The sequence below is a fragment of the Apostichopus japonicus genome, chromosome 16, assembly GCF_037975245.1.
Source record: "Apostichopus japonicus isolate 1M-3 chromosome 16, ASM3797524v1, whole genome shotgun sequence".
Taxonomy (NCBI): domain Eukaryota; kingdom Metazoa; phylum Echinodermata; class Holothuroidea; order Aspidochirotida; family Stichopodidae; genus Apostichopus; species Apostichopus japonicus.
In genome coordinates, this window is record NC_092576.1 from 7,669,078 (window position 1) to 7,684,556 (window position 15,479).

The window sequence follows — 15,479 nt, forward strand, 5'->3', positions numbered from 1 at the left end:
CAAGATGATGGTTTGGTCTTTTTAATATTATGCGGTACAGACCAAACGGTCAGTTCAGGGCGTTGACCAATTCTAGCTCAACACCAGACTCATTACCATGGTCGTCATATTTCAACACCATGCGATCTCCTTCTAACACCACACTCAATATCGGTGTCATATAGTTTAACCATGGGTGTTTTTTTTTTTTGCATCCACAACTTTGATCAGTATCATTATCAACACCAGACTCAATGTCATTACCAAACACGAAAGGCAAACTGGGCAGGAAAAGTTCAAAAAGTTAAAGAATTCTTCATCATAATTCATGATTGACAAATGACTATTCAAGCTAATAATTTCAACTGTGTTGATATTTAGTATGATAATCAATATAAGTGTTAGATTACTTATTAGATAACTTATCAGAAATCTAAAATAAATTAGGGAAATGCTCTGAAATGTAAACAATGCAGCTGGAGCACTAGCCTAATACCTCTTCGACTGACATATATTGTTGATATTCAAAATGGTAATTGTAAAAACTTTTTTCCTAAGAACGGCTAATGTCTTCATAGTCACGTGATCTAATTCGATTCGCATTTTCATTATTCAAGCTCCACGGCTTAATACCAAAATTAAAGATTTCTGTGTGGTCATGCATGCATGGATCCATCATCAAGAAAAAAAGTTACATGTTCAATTACGACAGGTACATGTTCTTTGAATTTGATTTCTACACAATTACGAAAATCCATACTCCGAGAGAGAAAGGCTGATGGAGATATAGAGAGGAAGAAAGAAAGAGGTGGAGATAGAGCAGGAGTATAGAAGAATCTTAAACATTTTAACAATATTTCACAATGCTCTAATCTTCCACAAAATCCAACCTCATGTGATTCAAGTCCAATCAACCGTTTAACAATTTTAATCAAATCCGCCTGATATCCTGTCCTTGGGAAAGATATGCCTTTTGGTCATCCATTGGTGAAGAATAAGAATAAAGCAGTAAATTCAGGAAAAGAAACCTGTCTTTCGTTTAACTCTATTTTATTTATTTTTTTTTGCTGCTGCTGCTGATCTTGCGACTCACGTTAACGCTATTTACGTTAACACTCGAAGCATTTTATAGATCCAGTAATCTCCCTGAAGGTTACGGGAGATTAAGTTCACGGTAGAATTCCATCGTCTAAAAAGAAGCATCTCTTTTGCATTCACTAAAAATCATCGCTTTTACGAGAATCCGAGAAGGAATTAAAGTATTCCAAGGGAAGAAAGGCAAAAAGCTTCCCGAAGAGGTAGAGAGCGTCGACCCCCTAAATGGTCTTAAATGTCTTTCACACTGATTAAAGCAGTTTGTAAATGCCTCAAGTTTTGATTTTGGCAACAATGATTGATATGTCGTACACAATAACTCTTCTCCTCTCTGTCGTTAGGTATTAGTTTCATAGGATATATTAATTGCTTTCAAATAACTGTACCATTTTTTATGTTTTCCCCAATCTTCGTTTCCATTTATTCATCGAAGCAACTGTATTCCAAGCCCGTTTCAACACTGAGTATTCTGAGAGTAATGTCAAACATACATATGAAACGCAATCACATGGTTTCAGCATTGAATATACAACATAGTATCATGTTAAATAACACGAAACAGTCTGTTAATGTGTACGAAAGTAAGTGATAACAGGTTAATACAATTATAAATACACGAGTTCCGCAATTAAAAACCGCGTGCGCAACATTAACGAATTTTAATGAAAGCGACATTGTTCTTCCGTGTAGCAACCCATTCGTTTACTCATGGCTTTACCAGTTTAAACTGGTTCAGATGAGTATATGTTAATCAGTCAAGACTGCTGTGTGTTATAAGTTCTTCATTCATACTTAGTAAAGATTCCCAAATCCTATTGGTCCATTCAGGTCAGCTGACCGTGGTTAATCCTGTGAGTAACGCACGGTAAAATTACGGGGCATCACTTTAATAAATCTTTGGTTATACGTAACCAAAAATGTTTTGTTTTATGATTTTTCCCCCACACAAATGGTAGTGTATGAATGAACGGGGTTAATCAACGGTCTAGCGTGCGTTTCTCACATGATTAATGCACTCCGGGTGTTAATGCTATCGCTGGATGCACTCGGGCTCCGCCCTCGTGCATCGCTTGCATTATCCCCCGATCGTGCATTAATCCTGTGAGTAACGCACGCTAGACCGTTGATTAATTAACCCCTTATTAACATATGTTACATTTATGACCAGTTGCTACTGAGAAGGATTTACAAACAGAAAATACTAAACACACAATCTATACGTATATTGACTGGAATAACCAGACTACTCTAAACATTCGCTTATAATTTTGTCCACATTATTAATAGGAAATGGATGACACTTTACTGCAAAACGCTTAAAATCTGCAATTTGATCCATCTTCACAATATGTACTTACTAGTCAAACATAGGGACAGTTGTTTAGACTCCAAACCAGTCATTTATTAAAACAGCCTTTGAGTTATGAATTCGTGATATGATGGTTAAGATATATTTATATAAATATATAATATATATATATATATATATATATATATATATATATAGCAAATGGAGACAGAATTAATGTTTTTTTTTTCAATAGTTACAACAGTATGTATGTCCTTCATTTTGTATTGGAAATGTTCACATGAACAAAAACATGTATGAAATCGTTCGGATTTATGTTTTTTTTTTTTTTTATCCTAAGCATATTCATGTGGTATGGTGTCATAACACACTTTAGTTTATACTGATTAACGGTTGTCTCTTATTCACAGTATACAAACTGATCAGCCATGTACATTGGGTGCACAATATCATCTGCTGACAGGTTTAACATGTGTTACGGTGTTATAACATACTTCAGTTTATACTGAATAACGGTTGTCTCTCATTCACAGTATACAAACTGATCAAGCCATGTACATTTGGGTGAATTTGATATGTTGTGATGGATAACAAAACCAATAAATTATTTTAAATTTTTCTATTTGCACTTCTTGGGCTAAAAAACCGTATATTTGCAGACACCCTGTCAAATTATGACAAACATAAATAACTAAGTTAACAAAGTTAAGAACTGACGATATTGGCTTGTATTTATTATAACCGTTCCATACAAACTATCAAAAATACTGCAAACTTAAAATGAAAGTAGAAAGCTACTTTATATTAAATAAAATCATATTATTATTTATTTAATATATATATATATATATTTATATATATATATATATATAGTTTCTTTTCTGGGGGAGGGGTGTTGGGGGTGGGGGAGTCTCGTGGGCTTACACTGCTGAATAACCAAAATTATTGCTTAGTTATTCAAGTTGTTACGAGTAATCTTGGCTATATAGTGGCAACACAAAAGTGTGCAGCGCCACCTCTTTTTTTTCACCCTGCGTTGTAGCTCTACATTCACTTGAAAACTTGATGATGTTGTAGCTAAGTAAAGATATATATATATATATATATATATATATATATATATATATATATATATATATATATATATATATATATATATATATATATATATACATATATATATTTATAGCAAATGGAGACAGTACATTAATGGGTTTTTTTTTCAATAGTTACAACAGTATGTATGTCCTCTATGTTGTATTGGAAATGTTCACATGAACAAAAACATGTATGAAATCGTTCGGATTTATGATTTTGTTTTTATCCCAAGCATATTCGTTCAGTATGTGCCTGGAATATTCTTAAACTAAGTCTTGTATGGTTAAGTCACTATGAAATTCCCGTTTCACCAGGGTTTCTTTTTTCGACACTTTATTTAGCAATTACTGGATTTTTTCGTTGAAGATGAGCAAATGCATTTGCTGAACTAAATCTTCACATAAACTAATAGTGAAAAATAAACTTAAAAATGAAGATAATAATAAAAAACTACGAATATAAGAATGATCTAAAACTCTCTTAGGTATGGAGAAAAATAACTGTTCCTTTACTAATAGACAAAAATTAATTAATATAATTAAAAGGTTGCATCGACACTTTTTTGAAAATACTTGAGATTATGTTCTCATTGACACTTTATTAATTTACAGATATATATCGACTGAATATAATGAGAAATTAATTGGTTTGGATATGGCAAATGTGATAATATTGGGATATATTGATAAATTATCAATGAATTCGTTTACTGAACAACATTTTAAGTGGTTGGTGATCACTTAAACAAATCTTGGAAAAGTCTTTTAATCAAATGAAAGTTAATTAGCGGACAAGTTTCTACCCTTCTGCTATTGTAATATATTTAGCAAATAGTAAAGGCAATCTGAAGTCAAAATGGAAACAAGAATCAAAGAAGGTGTCTTACTTTATTACGTAAAGTTAATTTCACGAACCAGGTCATGAAATGCACTTCTTATAGCAGTTTGGGTTCATATAGTATAAGCTATTTACCAACATTCAGCCATCTGAACTTGTTAAGTTACCCTAATAATGGCGAATTACATTCCGTGCAATGAATCATTTTTTTTTATCATTTTTTATAATATTTCCCACATTTCTTTGATGTACCGTCTTTTATCTGTGCCTCATATAACTTAACAACCTAGTTTGATTCTTTTGCATTTCATATCATCTTCCTTCTGTTAAATATCTCTCCATCTATTTGTTCACTTATTACAATCTTATAACAGAGTCTCACGCAATCCCTATCATTTTTTTAAAGTATTATTTTCCATGTTTTGTTGTTTTATTTGCCAAATTTTAATGTTGATTCTTTCTTATGTCACACAAGGGGCCAATTCAAGCAATAAAATCATTTATTGATCGCTCCAATGCCGCGATTATAAAAATGGATTTGCACTGCACAAAGTCACGTTCTACGTCGACTATAGCTGTAATCAATACCCTGTGATGTCACAATGGGAAAGATGTGAGAAATTTCACAAGGAAATAACGACAATGCATTGATTCGTTGTTTTCTTCGGTTTCGGTGTACATGAGCACCGCCATATCATTACAAAACAATGCACACAAAAAAACAACGTAGCCCCCGCGTAAGCTATACTACTGTCAATGACTTCTACCGCGGCATTTAAAATGACAAGTCGGGATTTGTTTTCAGACGGTTGTTTTCATTCCGTGAGTGAACACGCATTTTGGATTACGTATTATCAAACGGAGTACACTACAACGTCAGTGGCTTGTATCAGAACGTCAACTATTCTGGTCTGTTTTGCTTTGGTAGTTTGTTTTGCTTTATTTCCAGCATGGATATACGTAGCTTTAAATTCTTTCTGTATTTCCTACAGTTTGTGTTAATAGTTTCGGAATATAGTACGGAGCTCCCGTATGACGGTAATAATTACGTAACTGACGAATTCGCTACGGAAACATTTACGGATATAGTGACCACTACTCTACCAGAATATGAAACTGAGGAACCGCACGGTAATAATACAATCTACGTTACTGGCTTGTTCCCATTATCTCACGAGGTAAAGAAAGGGTCTTTGGGGAGGGGTGTAACGCCAGCCATGAAGTTGGCATTTGACAAAGTCAACAGGGATCCATCAATTCTACCGGGACTTACTTTAAAGAGTCGACAATTTGATACAAAGGTGAGTAACCCGTTTCATTCAGAAAAAAAAAAGAAAGAAAAAATGTTCTACTTTCTTTTGAGTAACTGTGTCACTTTGACTACGAAATATCACTTTAAGAAGTGAATTGGCCGGTGTTGGGGCCGACTAAACTAGAATGCGATTATAATCACTTCGATATAGTAAACTTGAAATAAAAACTTGAAGTTTCGACGATTTAAACTAATTAAAACAATGCATTTGTCCTAGTTTGGTAGTTATTAATACTTCGTTTCACACCTGTAACGTCTTTTGTCTTATTTCCAATTTCCTCAATTCTTGTTTTAGTTCAGAGGACACTGCGTAGCCCCGTTGTGTTTTCAAGTGACTCCAATCTTTTTCTCAATGGTCAATTGCAGATAACAATTTTTGTAAAGGAAAGTTTAGCGTTAAAACAATGGTCATTATTAATTAGTATAATTTGTAAAATACAGCTTGTTTTGTGTCCTTGTCGGTCACTAATCCTGTTAATACACGTTAATCTACACATTTTTCATAAAAGACGAAAACTAACTCAACTCCTCAATGCGAAGCTCGTGATTTTAGCATAAATTTGTGTGGAGCCGACAGTAACGACAAATGCGAAAATAATGTGTTTCATAGTTTGCTTAAAAAATAAATACAATTGTGGCATTTCCCTTATTTTAAATACTTTATTTTCATACCGGTACGTGTTATTAAAATATAACATTACATTTACTATATATGTATATATTTAAACCATAACGCTATGTTTATTATACAGGCTATGTATATATTTACAATATAATCTTATATTGACTATATATACACATATTTAAAATATAACATTATATATGTATTATATTTATTATTCTTATTATTTGCTGATCATTTGCAACACGTTACTTTAAATAAACTGCATGGTTACTTTTATGACTAAAATTGCACAACGGTAGTAGTGCACATTCCATAAGATTCGTACAAGCAAGCTCAAAACCAACTGTTAGAAATAAATGATCTGATTTCTTCTCATCACGGACAAATGGAGCAATCCAACTAGAAATAAAACGTAACCTATAAATAATATCATCGTAACAGCTCGCGTCACTTTTCTCATATAACAATTAGTAACATTGTTATATATGTCCACGCAGATGATAGTATTTATAGGTCTGTACATGTTGCTGTACATCTCGAAAATTCAAAACATTACGTGCGAACATTTATTTTGTTATGTACTCATGTCTTTCCGCGACCTTGAACATCTCGATTCAAGTGACAAACTTTTACTTTAACCAAGCAGTATAATGAACACCACATGCCATATGATTTTGTTTTAATGTTCTAGTGCAAGCAATTTATATAACTAAATATTAAGGGCAGTTGACGTTATTTGCAAGTAATTAATAGAACTAGTTATTAAGGCCATTTGGCGTTAGCTGCAAGTTATTAAAATTACCAGTTATTAAGAGCATGTGGCATAAGTTTCAAGTAATTAATATAAGTTGTTATTATAAGAGCATTTGGCGTTAGCTGCACGTAATTAATATAACTAGTTGTTAAAAGTATTCGATGTTAGCTACAAGTAACTTATATAACTAGTTATTAAAGGTAGTTGATGTTAGCTACAAGTAACTTATATAACTAGTTATAAAGGCCATTTGGCGTTAGTTTCAAGTAATTAAAATTACCAGTTATTAAGAGCATTTGTCATAAGTTTCAAGTAATTAATATAAGTTGTTATTATAAGAGCATTTGGCGTTAGCTGCAAGTAATTAATATAAGTTGTTATTATAAGAGCATTTGGCGTTAGCTGCAAGTAATTAATATAACTAGTTGTTAAGAGCATTCGATGTTAGCTACAAGTAACTTATATAACTAGTTATTAAAGGTAGTCGATGTAGCTACAAGTAACTTATATAACTAGTTATAAAGGGCATTTGGCGTTAGCTGCAATTAACTAATATAACTAGTTATTTAGGGTATACAATGTTAGCTACAATAATTAACAGAATTAGTTATTAAGGGCATTTGGCGTTAGCTGCAAGTAATTAATATAATTAGTTATTAAGGGCATTCGATGTTAGCTGCAAATAATTAATATAACTAGTTATTAATGGCACTTGGCGTTAGCTGCAAGTAACTAATATAACTAGTTATTAAGGGCATCTGGTGTTAGCTGCAAGTAAATGATATAACTAGTTGTTAAGGGCATTTGACGTTAGCTGCAAGTAACTAATATAACTATTTATTAAGGGCGTTTGAAGTTAGCTGCAAGTAACTAATATAACTAGTCATTAAGGGCATTTGACGTTCGCTGCAAGTAATTAATATAACTAGTTATATAAATAATAACATGAAGATGCCCTAGAATAGATTTTCTTTAAACCAAAGAGATCTGCTTAGTATGGGAGGACGCTGAATAATTCTAATTCATAATCCGTGATACCTTGACATAAAGTAACATGGGGCGCCAGAGAGTCGAATACTTGCAGTTAAATACTGTTAGGGCCTAGTGTTTGACGCACCTCAAGCAAGTAAGCTGTTACAGCTGGAATCGAACTGTTGTTACCACAGCCAAGCAGTCAAAAAAAGGGGGCAATTAAGCTGTTATAACTGCAATCAACTTTCGTTACTGCAGTCAAGCTGTTTACAGCTGGAATCGAAATGTTGTTATTGCAACCAATCAGTCACAAAAGCAATTCAAGCTATTGCATATGCAATTAAGCTGCCTTCAAACTGTTTTAATTGCAATCAAGCAATCAAGCAGTCACAGAAACAATGAAGCAATTAAGTCACTACAATAAAGCTGTAATAACTGAAATCAACTTTTCAGTGTAACTGAAATAAAACTGTTACAGTTGGAATCGAACTGTTGTTACCGTAATCAAGCAGTCGCAAAAATGCAATCGAGCTATAGTAACTGTAATGAACCTGCAATAACTGTAGTAAACTTTAGAATGCAAACATACTGTTACCATAGTAATTAAGCTGCAATCAAGCAGTTACAACAGCAATCAAGCTGTTGTATTGCTATCAAGCTATAATAACTGCAATCAAGTTTCTTTTAAAGCAATTAAGCTGTTACATCTGGACTTTGAACTTATGTGTCTACAGCCAAGCGCTTGTAACAGCAATCAAACTGTTTTAGACGTATCCTAATGTTATAGCATTAAAACAGTAATCAAGCCGATATGAGTAAATTCAACAGGTTTTTTATTATTACTGTGTGTTTCAAGGTCTGTTTTTCTTTAATTAACAGCCTGTAACAATAAAAACAACCATCACAAATGCTATTGGATATAGCAACGCGTGTGTGTAAACGGATATTTTCTGAGATCCTGGAGTTTGGATTTATAACAAGTAAAAGAAATTGAGTGAGGAAAAAATCTTATTTTCTACTTGGTTGAAGAAAATATTTGTTGTAACTAGGATTTAATTCATTGTCATATAAGATCTTATTAAACAGGAGTATATATATATATATATATATATATATATATATATATATATATATATATATATATCAATGACAAAAGGGTATGTAATAATAACAATGAAATCTTATCAAATTTGCATAAAAGCGCCAACGAAAAAAATTACAGCATGTTTCCATATTATTCAATTTTTGATGACACGACAGGATTTGACAGCAGTTTTGGCATTCAATTTTTTCCATAAAGAGATGGAGTTCCTTAAAATAAAATAGAAGATTTCAATGCCGATTATTGCATTATATTTTGATAATACTTCTGCCATATTATTGATTACTAAATGTTGCGAACCGAGGCTAAAGAACTTCTTCTATATACCCTGCACGTATACCGCGATGGTCAGCCATTTCACGGATGGATACGGTTAAATGAATATGAGTCATTACAGATCAAGCGTAAAATTAGATTTTCAAATCTACTGCACAGACCTGGGCCATTCTTTCATGTTTTTTTTTTAATTCATTCATAGTTCGTAAGAACGCTTTAGTTGACGGCTACAAGAGTATGACGACATCGAATGTCCTTAGGTTTAAAATCTTAACGGTTTCCATTTATAATGAGGCGGAATAATAGATATGATAGGACACATTTGTTCCACTTTTGCACTAGGAAAAGAAGAAGAAAATATATTCTGATATTCTATCTATGCTCGGAATTATAATTGTCGGTCGTATCTGTCGTAAATAAGCTCATGAGATTCTCATCCGTAAAAAAGTGTTTAACAAATGTTGCAAAATGATTCTCTTGATTGCAGGTGATAATGGACACTTTTATTTGGACTTCCGAATGACAAGTTTAAAATGTTAAAATGTATGAAACAACTTTTGACTAAAAAAAAATATGATAGTATGGGCAACTTTTACTTTGACAATTTAACATTACAAATACACATCAGGGAGAGAGGGAGGGTTGGAGGGGGGGGGGGGAGGGGGATGGAGGTGGAGAGAGTACGGACACAGTTTAGTCAAGTACCTATTTCTTGTCACCCTGATATTATATATAATTCATTCTTCATCCTATCGAATTTACCCACACGTATTAATCATTTCGAAGTAACTAACAGACGGTGTTTTCCCATGACTCTACCGCAACCCGCCTTTTGACATATATAAAACAGAAATGAACAAACTAACCGTTGTCCCTCAATCCATCAATTACACTAGTAATATATCTCTGTGGAATAAGGTTCCTATATAGCCATTCACGTCAACCAGTGGTGGCAGAGTTACAACACCCTTAGGTGAATGATTAATGCAAAGTTGATATATCACTTACAAAAAACAATTATTGAATGGCACTGTTCTGATGTATTTCAGCCGTGTAATCACGTGACGTAATCAATCTCTAAACTTGTAACATGTGTTTTATAGACATTACGCGTAGAAAAAGACGACAGGGTATTTCCTTTTTTTTTCATTTTCAGGTCATTTTACGAGAAAAAATTCGTACAGGTTTTTAGAATTGTCAACCGTGTGAAATATTATGCAATTACCTGGTGTCAGAGGTGGGCATGAGTAATGATCTATTTACTCTTTTTTTTTACAGTTAGGAAGAGATTTCATGAGTTATGTGAAATCCAACATCAGGGGATTTGAGTCCAATATATTCATATTAAATTAGGATAAGAAAGGTCGTTCGAACCCTAATTTCATTAGAATATATAAGGTCGTTGTGCCATAAGATTATATGCCTTTAGGCTTTATATAACTGCTTCGAACTGTTTTAACTAAGCCTATAATGCACTTTGTAAATTTCGTCAAATATTTGTTACCCACCAAAGTCATTTGTGGGGAGGGGGGGGGGCAAGTGGAGGATAAGATATTTGACTGAGAGGGCTCCCGTCCCTGCCCCCAGCTGGTTACGCCACTGCATGTAACTCTGATGATAAAACATAGCTTTGCTATATTAATTTTCGGTTTGCATATTATTATCATTATTATTATCGAGGTCAACGTTACAAGAACACATTTTCGCAGATGGCGTTCATACTCCTATGTTGACACCTGTAGTCTAATTAAATTCACGTTCACTAATTAGTTGTAACGTGTATGGAGGACAATTTGTTTTTACAGTCTCCGTCAACTTAATTACAATTCGTTTGTCATTTAACAGCAACCGTATTGCGTTGTACACTTTGAATTTCATTTTGATAGCAAACGTAATATATCTGCTACAGAAGAGAATTTAACACGCGGAAAAAAAGTTGGTTTCAACATCACTATAGCATTTCATTCATTAATAATAACATTTTTTTTTTTTAAATGACGGGCTTTATCCCACTTTTATCAGATATTCATCTACAATACAACCTTTGCATATTACTAGCATCTCTTGCATTCGAGAAGGATGCGTAAGAGATGGAAAATGACATTATTTTAATAATTTAATTCTATACTTTACGGATGCCGGATGAGTTTGATCTATATGTGTCCGTATTTGACCAAACAAAACCTACCGAATCGTATTCACAATATTAATGATGGATGAAACGATACATCAAACTTTATGATGGCGAGAACTTGACAAATAAGTCATCTTTTTATTATTATTATTATTAATATTACAGTCTTTTCATATTTTTTGTTCAATCTCTGCGTTTTCTTTTCTCACCTGCCATGCTTCAGTAACAGGTTATAGCAGTGTTATAACAGGTTATAACAATTTAAAGGCTTAATATTTTCATGCCACCGTATGTCTTTCCAGATATTATATTATAGTGTGTTATGTTGGATACATTGAAAATTCTTCTCATCTGCCCGACTCTATAGTAACCGGTAATTTCAAGGCCCTGTCATAGCCGTCATGTCGTGAAACGTAAGACTCGAAATTGTCATGCCACTTTAAGCCTTTTTCTCCAGAGAAAATAATATCATGCTGTATGGGATAAGTTGGGCAGATCCCTCACCCTATCGAATAGATTCTATTTACTGCCAGTGGATATATCTCAGATGGGCAAATGTTATTCTCTAAAGCAGCCGTCCCAACTAGACCTTAAGAAGAAATATTTTGCAAAGCAGAGGTCATGACTATTTGATATAACCTTGAAATGACATTTTTGTGTAGGCCTATTTCTTTATTTGCCTAAAAGGAGGCAGGATAAACGAAGTTGGATGTATGTATCTTGTTTACGAAGTGCAAGCTACTATCTAACGGCCTTCACTAGGTGATTATTGACACATATAATAGCATTTTGCTGCAAGCAGTTATCTATGTTTGACCGACGTCACCAAACCTAGTTGATATTGCCTTAGAACAATCATGTTGAACATCAACAATACAACATTTATCAACGACGTATGTGAAAATGATGACAATGGCTTAAATAACACTATGCAACAATACAACAATATGAACAATGTATGTGAAAATGAGGACAATGGTTTTAATTTCACAATTCAACAATACAACAATATGAACATCGTATATGTGAAATGATGTCAATGGTTTTAATAACACTAGTCAACAATACAACAATATGAACAACGTATGTGAAAATGAGGACAATGGTTTTAATAACACTAGTCAACAATACAACAATATGAACAACGTATATGTGAAAATGAGGACAATGGTTTTAATTTCACAATTCAACAATACAACAATATGAACATCGTATATGTGAAATGATGTCAATGGTTTTAATAACACTAGTCAACAATACAACAATATGAACAACGTATGTAAAAATGAGGACAATGGTTTTAATAACACTAGTCAACAATACAACAATATGAACAACGTATGTGAAAATGAGGACAATGGCTTTAATTTCACAATTCAACAATACAACAATATGAACATCGTATATGTGAAATGATGTCAATGGTTTTAAATACAACAATACAACAAAAGAAACAATGCCACTAATAATGGTAAGCTTGGATACTATTATTACTTTACCAATGTCAACCCCCCTTTTTTTGTACGTGTTTCTCTTTTAACTATATATACGATGGGATATTATTAAATGGACAGTGCTTAGACCTGAATTTAATCCCTGTACCCTAGGGAAATTCCTTTGAAAGCACAATCGTCTTGAGAGTATTTTTAGGCAGACTTACAGTTATGCTCTTCTTATTTATTGATCCCTTTTTTTTTCATCACGTATCCTATAAGTGGACGACTTCTCGCTATTAAGCGACGCTATCTTCTCTTCGGCACTATACCCACCCGCCTCTCGTCTACTCTATACGCATCCCGTCTCTAATAACTCGTAAATGATCACATGAACTTTCTAACCTTGGCAAGATATAATTGTTCCAGATTCTATCTGCCTCTGACAGTACTGGTACAGCAACCTACATCAGCTTCTTTCTTTATTTTATTTAATGCTGAAGGCACAAGGAGTAATCTAGATTTTAATGGATGACGTCATAACACGCGGAAATTACTTTTCTTGAGATTTGACAAAAGAGCTTAAGAAACGGAAGATGGTTTTCATTGTGGTTCATCTCAACAACAATATCTTCACCAAATGGTTAACGGCGAAACTATTACAAGGGAGGACGATAACCTTATATTTATTTTAGTCCATGCATGGAGAGCGTTTCACCAGACGCCAAATTTCTGATCATATTATAAAAAATAAAAAATAAAAAAAACGAACAACCATGAATTAGAGTCGAGGAAGCTTTATTGCAAACATGTTGCATTGTTCAAAATGAACGAAACGTTTCATTTCAACCATTGATGGCCCCAGTTTTTTTGACAATCAAATCTAATAACGATTTCAGGGACACGAGTGTTGAAAATATTGATTTGTCACTTAAATGTTTCAAACCTAAAAAAAAGTAGGATGGTTTATAGAAACGCTTCAGATATAAGAGTAAACATAAGAAATTTAAAAAAAAAAATTCTCGAAACCTTGAAACTTTGCTGATTCTGCGATGATAAGGAGCAGGCCTTAGTCGTAAAAAAAAACATGAGACTTGAAGTTTTTATTGACAGTTGTGTCAATATCGATAGCAATCGTCGCCGCATATTTCGCTGCGGTGATGTTTTTCGTTTCTGTTTTGTTCATTTTAGACGTCACTTGAATTAAAACGAATTTCAGAAACATTTATGTTATGTTACTATTATGATAAAAAAAAATACTTATATGTTATCTCCGCTTTCCGTGCTTGCTGACGCAATACCTCTGTCGAGATTCAGCAACACATCCCACCCCCCACCGTCGTTGGAGATGATAACATCGTCGTTTCATTTTAAACTTCGAAGACATGTCAATAATTAAGACATTGGTAATAAAACCCGTCAGTTTTTTGCTAATTGTAATCCTTGTTTTTTATTTGCACGAAGATCGCGTGACAAAGACACAAAAAGTCAATTTTGTGGTGATTCGTAACGATAGGACAGTTGTTACGAACATGGATTTGATGTTTTTTTCTTTTGTACTTAAATACAAATATTTTATAGATATTATACAAAAGTGTAAAACGTCCAACAGTGAAACTTGCTATGTACTGAGTATTTTATCATATTTTCTTGGGACATAAAGTCTTCTGTTGATCAGTTAACATCAAACAGGCCTATACGAATAAACAAGCACGCTAAATGCAGCATTATTTGTCGAACTGGCTGGCCTCGCTACGTCTCATTGATATATTTCCCTCTTCTTATTTTTTTCATTATTCCATTTCCATCAAGCAAAAGTACAGTCTTCCAATTTAAACTCAATATTTGTGATCTAGTGTCGCCCTCCTTCGGGAAATCATATGATGTATGTTAGTAAATTACATTTTAATCATACCGTCTACTTTTTTTTCGCCTTGTCCTACATAATATGTTGACTTGAATTTCATTGTGTTGATTAAGATTACACACGAGAATTAAATTCTGGCTTCAGCGGTATTAGCAGCAATAGAGGGTAAACCCTCCTGATACTCATTTGGGAACAGGAAGGCCAACGTATAGCCTATCAGAAGATCACCTACAAAATAGCACCTTGAATTAACTTGCCTGACCTGGAATTGCTTGTCATATGAATGACGTCATCAAATGCAAATATTAAAAAAAAAGAGGTTGTCAAACATGATTCGCGATCGACCAAAAATATAAAAAAATATCTTTGGAGAATTATTGTCAAGTTTTTGGCCAGGCATGAAGAATTCAGAATAGTTAAGACTTCTGATAATATATTCCTATTTTAGTTACTTATTCGTGACCACACTGTGCTTAGTAGATAGTATATTCATTAACAAGGAAGAGGAATTCGAGAAAATGAAATGCGTTCTTCGACTGCGAGAATTCAAACTGAATTAATAAATACAAATTCTTCTGAGTTCACCAATGTAAGGATAACATCTGAATTCTCATGTACGAGACGACAGTCCATTTTATATCAAATATAATTTCTTTGCAAACTGTTCAAACATTTTAGTTGTCATA

The 15,479-nt window shown here is 33.3% G+C and overlaps 1 protein-coding gene across 7 annotated transcripts in view; it reads left to right on the forward strand.

Annotated features, from left to right (window-relative positions):
• Nucleotides 1–15,479, forward strand: part of LOC139983565 (gamma-aminobutyric acid type B receptor subunit 2-like) — a 204,768-nt gene that overhangs the window by 99,334 nt on the left and 89,955 nt on the right. The window contains exon 1 of one of the 7 annotated variants that reach the window (XM_071997205.1): nucleotides 4,898–5,619. The exons of 5 other annotated variants lie outside the window; for them this stretch is intronic. In XM_071997205.1, coding sequence (XP_071853306.1) covers nucleotides 5,269–5,619 — 351 coding nt within the window. In that variant the 5' untranslated portion in view covers nucleotides 4,898–5,268. Of the gene's footprint in view, nucleotides 1–4,897; nucleotides 5,620–15,479 lie in introns of those variants that run through there. One more of the 7 variants, XM_071997208.1, reaches the window with a different exon arrangement.